Below are 13,677 nucleotides of genomic sequence, written 5' to 3' on the forward strand. Positions count from 1 at the left end.
AACTACCCTGCTGAAAGTTATCTTTTACCAGGCAGATTTGCACAACCTCTCTGTTCAGCTTGGTTTTACCAGCTGAGTGCCTTCTTTTGTGTGAGCATGGAAATGAAGCAGGCTTGCAAAGCATAAACAGAACCATTTCCCCCTCATCCACCTGTCTACACACTCACCTGCACAGAATTTCAAGTAAGTTATAGTGAGCAAGACAAGTAATAATAATAATAATAATAATAATAAATAATTTTATTTATTTCCCGCCCTCCCCAACCGAGGCTGGGCTCAGGGTGGCTAACAACAATCAAAATAATCCAACATTCTAAAAATATTTCACTATAAAACTTAATTAAAATCAAATTGATGGCAACCATTAAGCAAAATTCTGTGCAGATTGCCAGAGGGAGGGGGTCAGGTTGCGCCCTGACCAAAGGCCTGGTGGAACAGCTCTGTCTTGCAGGCCCTGCGGAAAGATGTCAGGTCCCGCAGGGCCCCAGTCTCTTGTGACAGAGTGTTCCACCAGATTGGAGCCGCGGCCGAGAAAGCCCTGGCTCTAGTTGAGGCCAGCCTAACCTCTCTGTGGCCTGGGATCTTTAGGATGTTTTTATTTGCGGACTGTAAGTTCCTCTGTGGGACATACCAGGAAAGGCGGTCCCGTAGGTACGAGGGTCCTAGGCCGTATAGGGCTTTAAAGGTTAAAACCAGCACCTTAAACCTGATCCTGTACTCCACCGGGAGCCAGTGCAGCTGGTATAGTACCGGATGAATGTGATCTCACAGCGCAGACCCCATAAGGAGTCTCGCCGCAGCATTCTGCACCCGCTGGAGTTTCTGGGTCAGTCTCAAGGGCAGTCCCACATAGAGCGAGTTACAATAATCCAGTCTGGAGGTGATCGTCGCGTGGATCACAGTGGCTAGGTCAGGGCGAGAGAGATAAGGAGCCAACTGCTTAGCTTGGCGGAGATGAAAAAATGCTGCCTTTGTTATAGCTGTAATCTGCACCTCCATAGAGAGGGAGGTATCGAAGATTACACCCAAACTCTTAACGGACGAGGCTGGCACTAATTGCACCCCCGCAAGAGATGGGAGTTGCCCCCTCAATCCCATATCACCCCGTCCCAGCCAGAGGACCTCTGTCTTCGAAGGATTTAACTTCAACCGGCTCCCACGTAACCATCCAGCCACAGCTTCCAGACATCTGGCCAGTGTGTCTGGGGCCGAGTCAGGATGGCCATCCATCAACAGATAGAGTTGGGTGTCATCGGCATACTGATGGCAACCCAGCCCAAAACTCCGGACAAGCTGGGCGAGGGAGCGCATAAAGATGTTAAAAAGCATCGGGGAGAGAATTGTACCCTGAGGCACTCCACACACCAAGGAGAGGTGCGATGACAATTCCCCCCCAGGCGCCACCCTCTGTCCCCAACCAGAGAGAAACGAGCGCAGCCATTGAAGGACTGTGCCCTGGATCCCCATGTCGGCAAGGCGGTGGTCCAGGAGTTCGTGATCGACCATGTCAAAGGCTGCTGACAGGTCTAGAAGAATCAGCAGCCCCGACCCGCCTCGATCCAGCTGCCTGCGGAGATCATCTGTTAGGGGGACCAGAGCCGTCTCGGTCCCATGACCAGCGCGGAAGCCGGACTGGAATGGATCCAGAGCCGATGTTTCATCCAGAAACCTACCAAGCTGTTCAGCAACCGCTCTCTCAATCACCTTACCCAGGAATGGAAGATTCGAAACCGGGCGGTAATTGGATAGATCTAAGGGATCTAATGATGTTTTCTTTAAGAGCGGGCGCACCACTGCGTCCTTCAGTTCCCCTGGGAATATCCCGGTGCCAAGGTACAAATTGATGATATCACCCAGGGGGGCCCGCACCTCGTCTGGACACGCTCTAATCAGCCAAGACGGGCACGGGTCAAGAGGACAGGTGGTGGGCTTTCCAGCTCAGAGGAGTCTGTCCACATCGGCTGGGGATATCCGGTCAAAGTGGTCCAATACTGGACCTGAGGACAGTCGAGGGGCCTCCAGTTCCTTTATTGTATCCAAATTGGCAGGGAGATCATGGCGGAGCAACAGGACCTTCTCCGCAAAAAGCTCGCAAATGCCTCACAGCTGTGTGTCAAATTGTTATTCAAATTTGGCTGTCCTTCAAGGGACGTTAAAGACCTAATTATACTAAATAATTGCGCTTGGCGAGAGCTAGCGGAGGCAATGGAGGCCGAGAAGTAGGACCTCTTAGCGGCCTTCACTGCCATCTCGTAGGTTTTCATAAAAACCCTATAAGATGTTCTTGAGGCTCCGTCATGGGCACCCCGCCATACTCGCTCTAGCCGTCTGAGGTCCCGCTTCATTTTCCGAAGCTCCTCGGTAAACCAGGGAGCCCGGTTTCTGCGGGGTCGCAGAGGGCGCCTAGGTGCGATCTCATCGATAGCTGCTAGGAGCTGGATATTCCAGCCCTCAACAAGCTCAGTCAATGAGTCGCCAGGGGAAGAAAGGTCCCGCAAGGCCTGACGGAATATATCAGGGTCCATCAGCCTCTGTGGGCGAGTCCAAATTGGCTCGCCACCTAAGCAGTGTGGGGGTGGAAAATCAATCTTGGCTTTCAGAGCATAGTGATCAGACCATGGCACCTTCATCGAAGGAGACATGATCACATCTATACCGACGCCAAAGATCAGATCCAGCGTGTGGCCTGTTTGATGTGTGGGGCCCGAAACAAACTGGGAGAGCCCTAGTGTCGCCATGGAACACACCAGGTCCAGAGCCTGTGAGGAGGGAGTGGCATCAGCATGGATGCTGAAGTCCCCCAATACCAATAGGTTAGGTAACTCCAAGGCCCAGCCGGCCACGACCTCTAGCAGGCCTGACAGGGTGGCTGCTGGTGCGCTAGATGGCCGGTACACCAGCCAGACAGCCAAGCTCACCTCGCAGCCCCACACTAGGCCAACACATTCAATGCCGGGGATCGATGGCGATGGTAGAGCCCTGAAAGAACAATCTTCCTGGATTACTAATGCCACCCCTCCCCCCCCGGCCCATAGTCCGCGACTGGTGGAGGACGGAGAAACCCGGGGGTGCCATCTCTCATAAGGTAACAGTTTCCCCTTCGCGCGCCCAGGTCTCCGTCACACAAGCCAGGTCAACCCCCTGCGAGGTGAAGAAATCTCGCAGGGTGGCGGTTTTGTTGCCTATAGACCTGGCATTGCACAACACCAGTGACGGAGGTGAGTAATCCTTGCTCACCCTACCCTCGTCCCTTGGGATGGGGCGTGGATTGGAAGGGGTACGAGCATATCCATATCTCGATCCCCTTCGCCTATGACATCTGCCCCCACCACCATACCTCCCTCGCCCCACCACAGTAGCAATCCCAAGCCTCATACCAACCTCCATTTACAAATGTAGCTGGAGATAAGGGCTGTGTTATATAAAGATTACTGTCAGGTGTGTGTTTTTTATCTTAATCATCAGGGTAGCCACAATGAAATGGGGACTCACTTTTCATTTGCAAGAAAGCTATCTGATTGGGATAGTGACAGCGCATCTTTTTTATGGCTTTTTTATGGTGTTTTTAAAAATTTCTCTCTTTCCTCTTTTCATTTTTTAATGGCTTCCTTTATGTTTTTAAAATGGCTAATTACTGTTTTAACTTACACTATTAACCACCTTGTGCTCACTGAGGAAAAGTGAGCTATAAATGTTTTAAACAATAAATACGCTTCAGCTGGCACAATTATTCTGTAATTTTGCAAAAGTGCCATGAAACTGTTCGTTTTATTATCGAAAACACTTGAGCTGGTAGGAACTCAAGGTATATCTTAATGAGCAAGGTATGAATTTCAGACATCAAAATACGTAACTTATGTTTAAACAAGATAAATCTTACCTCATGGTGTTTCCAAAGTGATTTTCTGTGAGATACAGTGAAGAGGGTGATACCAACCTAGAGTGACAGAATATAAGATAAAGTAAGCTTTAAGCTTCATCCAAAGAAACTGAACTCTCAAAAGCTCCACATTACATGATACAGGGAAGCTATGATTTGATACCCCAAAGTCTATTTCTGAAAGCAGCTGCTCGGGCGGGGCGGGGGGGGGGCACAATTTGGAAGAGGGCTACGGTATTGGAGGTCAGGGTGTGGACCCTTTTGGTTCCATACCAGCTCCCCACTGTAGAGTGCCCCAGCCTAGGTTATAACACATTTATTCTGCTGCCTGTAAATTTTCAGCTCCACAGCTAGTAACTGCTCTAGGAAGGGGTTTGGGGTGCCAAATGGTTAAGCTCCCCCTCCCTGTGACCCTAATGCAAAACGCATCCCCCTCCCCAGCTGCTTTCAGAAAATGACTCTCAGTTCTAATCATGGCTCTCATGTGGTTTGGCTTCACTATTAGACATATCACATATATGGACTTTTTAAGTCCCATTCATTACAACTTGGGGGGGGGGGTTAAAGATGCATGCTATCTTTCTCACTGACAATCAACAGAATTTGATTTTAAAAGAGTTAAACTTTGACCTGCCTTCTAAGGAATTGTTTGCAACTCTACGTTGGCAAACTGACTTTTACTTATCACACAGTAAAGAATGTATACCATCGTGAATTTTGGTGCATTCAATGCACCAAAAATGTGCAGAAAGTTCATGTAATAAACCTGCTAATATGGATTCCCTCTCGCTCCGGGCATGTTTTGAGTATCTGTGCTTTAGTCTAGGAGATGGTTGACCCAATCTAGGTATATGAACATAGGGCCACTATAGCAATAAAATCTTATTGATACTTCTTGTTAGAACAGTTCAAAGTTAGAGCTTAACTGACAATGCAAACAGCCAATGGAATCTGAACAACAGAAAGTATGAATGCATACATACTTTCCGACAATGGCTGTAGATGTAGCCTTCCACGTCGACACTAACAGCGCTGGTACATTCGTCCAGAATTGCAAACTGGGGCTTATGGTAAAACAATCTGGCCATCTGCAATGCAAGACCAAATGCAAAAGGTCTAACACATGATATTGAGACATATTTCTCATTTGCGTTTTTATTAAGCATAGTATACCCAAACTAACTTTTTGCATACAAGAGAACTTTTTAACTAGACAAATAAATATATCATGTTATATGGAAGAGATACCATATATACTCGAGTATAAGCCGACTTACACAGCACCTTTTGGGCTGCTTGTTCTTCCTCCACCTTTGCCGCCACCAGCCTCTGCCTCTCGGCAGCACCCTAGGTAGGCAGGAAGACAGGAGGGGCTGGGGGGAGAGAGAAGTCCACTCTGCCGTGTGCGCAATGCACACACACACACTCTGGCCCACCAGGAGGTTTGTGGTGTGCTGAACAGGCTTATACTCAAGTCAATAAGTTTTCCCAGTTTTTTGTGGTAAAATTAGGTGCCTCGGCTTATATTCCAGTTGGCTTATACTCGAGTATACATGGTAATTCAAACTATAGCACCGCAATAGAACTACAAATTCATCCCACAATCCTCAAGATGGCATCAGCGTTCTTATGATCTTTGCATGTGGCAAAACACATTTTGCATGTACAGCCACGGTGGGGAACATATGACCCTCAATATGTTACTGGACTACAGCTCCCATAATCCCTGACTACTGGCAGTGTTAACTGTGGCTGACGGGTACTGGGGTCCAACACCATTTGGAGAGCCACAGGTTTTAGGTTTCTCCTGCCGTTAAAAAGGTGAGAAAACAGGTGATGGAGAGAACCTTGGTTGAGATCCTGGAGAGCCACTATCAGTCAGAGTAAATATTGGGCAAGATGCTCAATGAGTCTCAGCTGGAGAAACAAACCTTCCTAAGCCATCGTTCTTTCAGATATGCCAAAAGAAAAACACAAGAACACTATCCCCTCCTGTGGTTTCCAGCAACTGGCATTCAGAAGCACCACTGCCTCCAACTGTACTCATATTTAATACTGGACAATTTTGCTCATATTTAATACAGTGGTACCTCGGGTTAAGTACTTAATTCATTCCAGAGGTCCATACTTAACCTGAAACTGTTCTTAACCTGAAGCACCACTTTAGCTAATGGGGCCTCCTGCTGCTGCCGCACCGCCAGAGCACGATTTCTGTTCTCAACCTGACCTGAATCAAAGTTCTTAACCTGAAGCACTATTTGTGGGTTAGCGGAGTATGTAACCTGAAGCGTATGTAACCTGAAGCGTATGTAACCTGAGGTACCACTGTATCGGACAAGAGCTTTGCTGTTGCCAGGCCTGAGGAATTCCCCCGCTCCCCTCCCAATAGTTTCAAGGAGCCAAGAGGAAACAAGATAGCTTTAATTATTATTTATTCAGTCTCTACGATAAGAGACAAGAATTCACGTCTTGCCACCATAATGACGTTGCTCACTCTGACTCCTCCTCCTTCCCTCTTTCCCAGCAACACAAGTGCTCCTACGGAGTCTTCCCTTGGACAAATTCCTCTGCACATGATGCTCTTGTACCCTTAAAGACGTTCATGTTTGAGGGGAATGTAGATCATCTCTGCTGTCTAATGAAGTGTCCGCAATCAGCCCCATTTCTGTTCCTGCTTCTGTTAAATCCTCATAACTGTTTGCTAGTCTCAACACTCTCTCCATCTTCCCTGCTAGTGGCAGGAGAAGGGGGAGGTGATCTCACCCACTTTTCAGTCTCTGCATTCCAGTCCCTGACGGCTGTTCTTAAAACAATTAATGCCTAGTCCTCAGTGTGGTGCTGGAAAATATAAACATTTTTATAAAATGGCAGTGTAAAGACCACATACGGCCATCCTCTGTTTCTCTCCTCCACTGAGAACATCCATCCAGTCCTGAACACTATCCCAGCCTCCTTCACGGTCCAGGATCTGACCCAACTGGACGTTGTCCAAGTACTCCTTTAACACCTGGAAGCAAAACAGCATAGGTCAACAGACTTGAAAATGTACTTGTTTTACGACTTATTTCAGTTTTCTCCACTATTTCCACCTCCAAAGGATGTTGAGATGGTCTGGATCAAAATGTTTGATCACATACTGAACAACACCAAGCCCTGCCAGCAAACTGGAATGAGTACTTTTCATTGCTGTCCATCCCATGCACTGAAGCTGAATGGAAGTTCACACTGCTCATTATGCCAAAAAAACCAAAACCCAACCACACAGTAGTTCTACACTGAGAGCCAGTGTGATGTAGTGGTTAAGAGCGGTAGTCTCATAATCTGGGGAACCGGGTTCGCGTCTCCGCTCCTCCACATGCAGCTGCTGGGTGACCTTGGGCCAGTCACACTTCTTTGAAGTCTCTCAGCCCCACTCACCTCACAGAGTGTTTGTTGTGGGGGAGGAAGGGAAAGGAGAATGTTAGCCGCTTTGAGACTTCTGAAGGGGAGTGAAAGGCGGGATATCAAATCCAAACTCCTCTTCTTCTTCTAAAAATTGTTTGGCCTTTAATACTACTGCCAAGAGGAAGCCTGGCTGCCACTTTCTCCTGAACCTCCCCACCCCCCAGATGGGCAAAGCCATTCATACTGTGGAGTGGCACTAAACATCTCACCTTTTGGCCTTGAGATAGGACAGGAAGCAATCAGAACTTCTGCTTCACATGCATTTGGGCTCCCCAATCAGATCATCAGTGGGGAATCGGTCCTTTTGTGCATCTTGACTCCCATCTCGAGTGGAAAGCAGAGCACCAGGTCCACGAGAATAAAGGATGTAGCAGCAGCCATTATGCCACTACTAGGTTGGGCTGCATGTGGAGCTATCTTGCTTCATCTGCCTTAAAGGCCCAGTAGTACTAAAGGAGATGTATTACACATGCCAACTACTATAATGGAACTTGCCTATCCATCTTTCCCCCTTTCTCATGTACCCTGTGTTTAACTTCAGTGGTGCATAAGCCAGATGCTATAGTATCCACCACACTGCAACTACAACAAAATTGGTTGTATGAATTGGCCATGGCTTCAATCAAATGAAGTTTACTTACAAAAAAGAAGCAGCATAGCTATACCGTTAAACCCTGTATGAAAGTTATGGTTTTGCTGCTGTTTCTAATGTTTACCTAAGTTTATAGTGAACTTCAGCTTTTACAGCAAAATAATAATAATAACTGGGACATTGTTTTACCTGGTCAGAGATTCCTTTCCTTCTCTGGTCATCTACGGTATCTGGATAGATGACTTGGTCTCTGAGTGTTCCAAGAGTCATATATGGTCTCTGAAAGTAAATTGCCAGGAATCAGGACAACCTGATACACATTTTTAAAAGCAACAAGAAATGCCAAAGGCTATGGCAGTTTGCTTTACCTGAGGAACATAAAACAGCTTTCCTCTCTCAGGCTTAGTCAGACAGCCACCAAACAGGGGCCACAACTGCAAAGATAAAACAAATAATAAAATTCAATGAATTGTGATTTTGCGCCTTTTGATGTTAAAGGTATACTTACGCATGCATTTACTTACCTCACCAAGGACACGGAAGAGAGAACTCTTTCCACACCCATTTGGCCCACAAATCAGAACATTTGCACCGGATCGTACCTGGAATGCAAATCATGTATTTAAATATTTTGGGGGGAAAGGACTATGAGCCATATGGGTAACTGCTTAGGTTTTATTTGTATGTCAGCTCAACCTACTGTATTAACCAGGTCTCCTTATACTGTATTAACCACTGAACAAAATCATTGCTCCACAGTGTTCTTTCAAGCGTGAGCACTCAAAATGGAAAACTTCAAATGGGTTGCCAAAAACAAACAAACAAACAAAAAAACCAAATTCCAAACCCACTGTGTTCCTTTAAGCTAAAAAGTCAAATTCCTCAGTGTAACCTTTGCTCGGTTTCAACAACTGGAAGTCTTTAGTTAAACTTTAAAAGCTAGCAACTACTTAACTAGGAATCTGGGGATGCAGGAAATAACAATCAAATGAAGACCGCTTCCCTAAGTGAACTTACTAAAAAGAAAATACCACTAAATTCAGAGGACTACCAAGTAAAGACGTTTTGGGTTGATTTGTAAGAAGAGGAGACATATATGAAAGAATAAATTGGCTTACTTTCCCATTTTATAATTAGTACAGCATCTCCTTATATCCAGGACTATTCTAGATGTTTAAGAAAATGCTTGAACTCCCATGTGATTATAATAAAGTTTCACTTTAGAGTCACCCAACAGTGACACCTAGTGGTTTATAATTTGTTAAGATGATGATTGCAATGCACATATACCATATTTTTCATCCCATAGGACGCACCAGCCCATAGGATGCACCTAGTTTTGTGGGTGGGGAAATAAAGGAATTTCCCCCCCTTTATTTCCCTCCCAAAACCAGGTCGGGGAATCCAAACCAGGTTGGGGAACAGCGGTATGGCGGCGCTGCGCCTCCCCGCTGTCCCCTGAGCTTGTGGGGCTGCCCGATGTCTGCCCGAAGTGCAGGGCGCTCTGCTTCAGCGCGCCCCGTGCTCTGTGCAGCAGGCTGCTATCTGCAGCCTAGGGAGCCCTGCAGGAACTCCTGCAGGGCTGCCCGGTGCGTGGGACGCTCTGCTTCAGGGCGCCCGCGCGCCAGGCAGCTGGCTGCTATCCGCAACCTAGAGAGTCCTGCGGGAACTCCCGCGGGCTCCCCAGGCTTGCTGATAGCTTCCTGAATCCTGGAGAGTGAGAGGGGTCGGTGCGCACCAACCCCTCTCCCTCTCCAAGCTTCAGCGAAAGCCTGTATTCGCCCCATAGGACGCACACACATTTCCCCTTCATTTTTGGAGGGGGAAAAGTGCGTCCTATAGGGCGAAAAATACGGTAATCCCTGTGATTTGGCTGGTGCAGCAGATTTGCACACGGAGCTGCCAATAATACTTACGGACAACAACAAAAAACTTGTTAACTGTACAGAAACACTGTTAAAAACCATATGGACTGGACTATAAGGCTAAAACAAAGAACACCATGAGTTGATCACATGGGTTCCTGATCAATATTGTTCTATTCTCACATGTTCTGATGAGAAAGTTTAGATTTTTCTACCCACCTACTGAATGCTTGGAGTTAGAACCAAATTCTATGTGAACAGATGGCTGATAGTATATGGATATTTACCATTCCTTCTTGCCCTTCCACAGCCCTGGAAAAGCTTCTCTGGTGGGACGGGGATGACATTGGGAGAGGAGGAATCACCCCAAATCAGGCAGAGCTCTGCTAGTGCAAAGTGCCTCCACCCAATTTTGGGTAACACAGGCCCTCTGACACTGTTTTATGAGAGTCCCCTGACCTTCCAGAGAAGTTTTTCAAGAGTAGGGGATGGGAAAGAAATTTGCTTCCCTCATGGATGTATCCCATTCTTTCAAGATGAAATCGCTCACGTCATGACATACCTCAAAGTTGAGGTCTCTAATCAACATATCGCCATTGGGTGTTGCCAATGGAACATGATCAAACCTGCAAGGAAAAAACAGATACTTTGCTGTTAATACTAAGATACCATACTTTCTGAAGATGCACAGACACAGGCCTATCATGAAACAAACAAGTAGCAAGTGATGTAAAGTCGAACTACTATGCTTTCAATCAGATGATCAATGTGGGCAAGCATGGACCTAGTCCAAAACTGCCTTACACAGATAATAATAAATAAATTTTTTATAATAATAAAAAATTATTGAATTTATATACCGCCCTATACCCGGGGGTCTTAGAATAAAATCAAGATATAAAACCACAAAATACATAATAAAAATAAAAACAACAACCCAATAGCACCCCGCAAAAAAAGACATTTTAAAAGGGCATAGGATGTCAAACAGATCAAACAAAGGCCTAGTTAAAAAGGATATAATGAAGGTGCCAGGCGAACCTCCCTGGGGAGAGCAGAGAAGGCCCATTTTCGTGTTGCCACCCTCTGGACCTCTTGAGGAGGAGGCACACAAAGGAGGGCCTCAGAAGATATTTTCAGGTAGGTACATATGGAAAGAGGCAGTCCTTGAGGTATTGTGGTCCTGAACCATTTAAGGCTTTATAGGTCAAAACCAGCACTCTGAATTGGGCCCGGAAACTAATTGGTAGCCAGTGCAGTCGGACCAGAATTGGTGTAATATGCTCAAACCGTCTTGCTCTGGTGAGCAGCCTGGCCACTGAATTCTGCACCAGTTGAAGTTTCCGAACCATCTTCAGAGGCAGCCCTATGTATAACACATCGCAGTAACCTTGAGGTTACCAGAGCACAGATAACAGTAGTTAGGCTATCCCTGTCCAGATAGGGGCATAGCTGGGCCACCAACTGAAGCTGATGGAAGGCACTCTGGGCCACTGAGTCCTGAGCCTCAAGAGACAGCAAAGGATCCAGGAGAACCCCCAAGCTATGAACCTGCTCCTTCAGAGGAAGTGTAACCCCATCAAGAGCAGGTGACTTCCCACTCATCTGGTCTAGGGAACCACCCACTAACAGTGCCTCAGTCTTATCTGGATTGAGCTTCAGTTTGTGGGCTCTCATTCAGTCCATTACCGAGGCAAGGCACGGGTCCAGCACTTCCACTGCCTCACCTGCAGATCATTGACTGGTAATTGCCTGTGCCAACTGGCTGCAGCTCTCCCAAGATCTCAGGCTATACAAATTATGTAAGTTATCTGCAAGCTTGCACAATTTGCATTCAAGTTCTCCTTTGGTATAATCTTACATGGTTAACGTTTCTTTCTCTCTCTCTTTCTTTCTTGCCACAGCATGCCTGGTAATGACTGCCGAAATCTCTCCTTGCGGTTCTTTTTGCTCCCATGCCACACTGAACTAGGACAAGGTTAGCTCAGAACACCTTCGGCTGCACAGGGAGTGCTCAACCCCATGTCTGGGATTAGATAACGCTCTAAATCAAATATTGGTTTAGGTAACCATGGTCAGGAAATAAAAAAAGACAAATAACAAGGGAAGAGCAAAGTGGTTGGGGGAGCTGCACATTCGCAGAGTCCTGCATAGTGGAAACAGACCGGTGAGCACTGAATTAAAAACAAAATTGTAAAAGTGTGGAGTGTGGAGTGGAGTGGAAGTGTGTAGAACTGAAGAAGGCCAATGAGAGAAAATCTAACAAGAGAATAGATACTTTACATACTTGATAATATTATCTTCGATGACTATTCGTCCGGAGCCAGGTATCAGTGGCACAGCTTTTTCCAATTCTGAATCTTAAGTGAAAAAGAAAAGCATGCATTAGAAAGTGCACAAGTCTGACTATGAGTTTAAAACACATCAAGTCCGCCATTTACCCTTTTCTTGGGCTAACATAGTCCGCTGATATTTGCCACTGTTCAACTCCTTCAGAACTTGCATTAATTCTGTAATTCGAGCGGTGAACCTAGAAGTTAAAAAAAGGACACCTTATTAAACTGAAAAGGCATTACTAAATATTCTTCAAAAAATAAAGTGCTTCCAAAAGCTAATTAAATAACCAAAACAGCTTAAAATGAAGGTGCAATAATGCAAGCAAGTCATAATTACAAATTAGACTAGTTCACAAATCACATTAAACTATTTTTTCCATTAACTATGATTTACATGGTGAACGAGGAATATGCTAATGAATGCTGTTAAAAAGTTCTCTCTCCACTCCTCCCTACCCCATTGGGAAGAGGCCAGATCCTGGCTTGTCACGATGTCTGAACCTCGGTTCATGATTTGTTTCCTCCAAATAACCTCAAGTGGTAAGCCAAAAAGAAACCTTGGTTACCATTCATGGCTTGCATAGAAACAAACCACGAGTCCAGGTTCATATGTCACAACAAGCCATACCCTGACTGCTATACATTATTGGGAAGATAATGGCAATAGTACATATTAATGGTCTTACCCAGCCAACCGTGTCATTTCACGGCCTGCGAGAACTATCCTGCCAAGCGCTTGAGACATTCTCAGTAACATTCTTCCACTTTGGTAGTAATCCTTAAAGTGACAAAATGCGGGGTTGATCATGAGTAAGCGAGCAAATTGCATGCTGTCCACTATAACTCAGCTCAGAAGCGTACTGCTTACCTCCAAAAGTTCTGCATGGGTACTATTCTGATGGCGAGGATGAGACAGGTTCAAAAACGGACGGCTAACAACCAGATAGCCAACGACAGTCGCAAGGTCTGAAATATTTTTTAGAAGTTTATTTCAAAGACAGCTATGAATACAAGGTTACAATGATTCTGAGGAAGATACATAAAGCCAACACTAAGCAGCAGCATGCAACTCTATTCTTTACGTCTCGTCAAACCCACCTGTTACGCTCATTTCTGTTGGGTTCGTAGTTGTTTGGATCCAAGAAAGTGTGAGTGGAACTACGCTTGTGCAAGGCTACTTTTCCACACACACACCCTGACTAAAGAACCCCGAACGTTTGTTCCGAGGGTTGGAGAGGACCGTCTTCGATGTGACACGATAGCGGTGCTACAAAGGAGTGGATTATCTGAGGAAATGGGATAGCGGAGAAGTGCCCTTTGGCTTCTACAAGGCACTTTTGGATCTAAGCTAACCAGTAGTGTTGTCAGGACATGACTTTGGGGCAGAAGTTAAGGGGATCTACTCCACAAAAAGAGGAGGGTGCCCAAACACAGCAGAGTTGGCTGATGAAGTAAGTGAATTAATACATTACCATCTAATTGAGTACACCACTAAGTGCACCACTGAAATCAACAAATTGAGAGTGAGGTTATTATACATCATATTATTACTACTACTAT

General features: G+C 45.9%; 1 protein-coding gene across 7 annotated transcripts in view; it reads right to left on the reverse strand.

Moving 5' to 3' along the window:
- Positions 1–13,677, reverse strand: part of ABCD3 (ATP binding cassette subfamily D member 3) — a 49,214-nt gene that overhangs the window by 5,188 nt on the left and 30,349 nt on the right. For all 7 annotated transcript variants that reach the window (XR_014565400.1, XR_014565401.1, XR_014565402.1 and 4 more), the window contains 11 exons: positions 12,986–13,083; positions 12,804–12,895; positions 12,223–12,311; positions 12,069–12,141; positions 10,344–10,407; positions 8,441–8,518; positions 8,285–8,350; positions 8,106–8,195; positions 6,768–6,887; positions 4,864–4,968; positions 3,881–3,937 (listed from right to left, as the gene is read on the reverse strand). Coding sequence is in view for 4 of the 7 variants with exons in the window: in XM_083743390.1 (XP_083599516.1) it covers positions 3,881–3,937; positions 4,864–4,968; positions 6,768–6,887; positions 8,106–8,195; positions 8,285–8,350; positions 8,441–8,518; positions 10,344–10,407; positions 12,069–12,141; positions 12,223–12,311; positions 12,804–12,895; positions 12,986–13,083 (932 nt within the window). In the remaining 3 variants the exon portion in view is untranslated. The remainder of the gene's footprint in view (positions 1–3,880; positions 3,938–4,863; positions 4,969–6,767; positions 6,888–8,105; positions 8,196–8,284; positions 8,351–8,440; positions 8,519–10,343; positions 10,408–12,068; positions 12,142–12,222; positions 12,312–12,803; positions 12,896–12,985; positions 13,084–13,677) is intronic.

The sequence above is a fragment of the Podarcis gaigeae genome (genome assembly GCF_964106915.1).
Source record: "Podarcis gaigeae genome assembly, chromosome: 6".
Lineage (NCBI taxonomy): Eukaryota > Metazoa > Chordata > Lepidosauria > Squamata > Lacertidae > Podarcis > Podarcis gaigeae.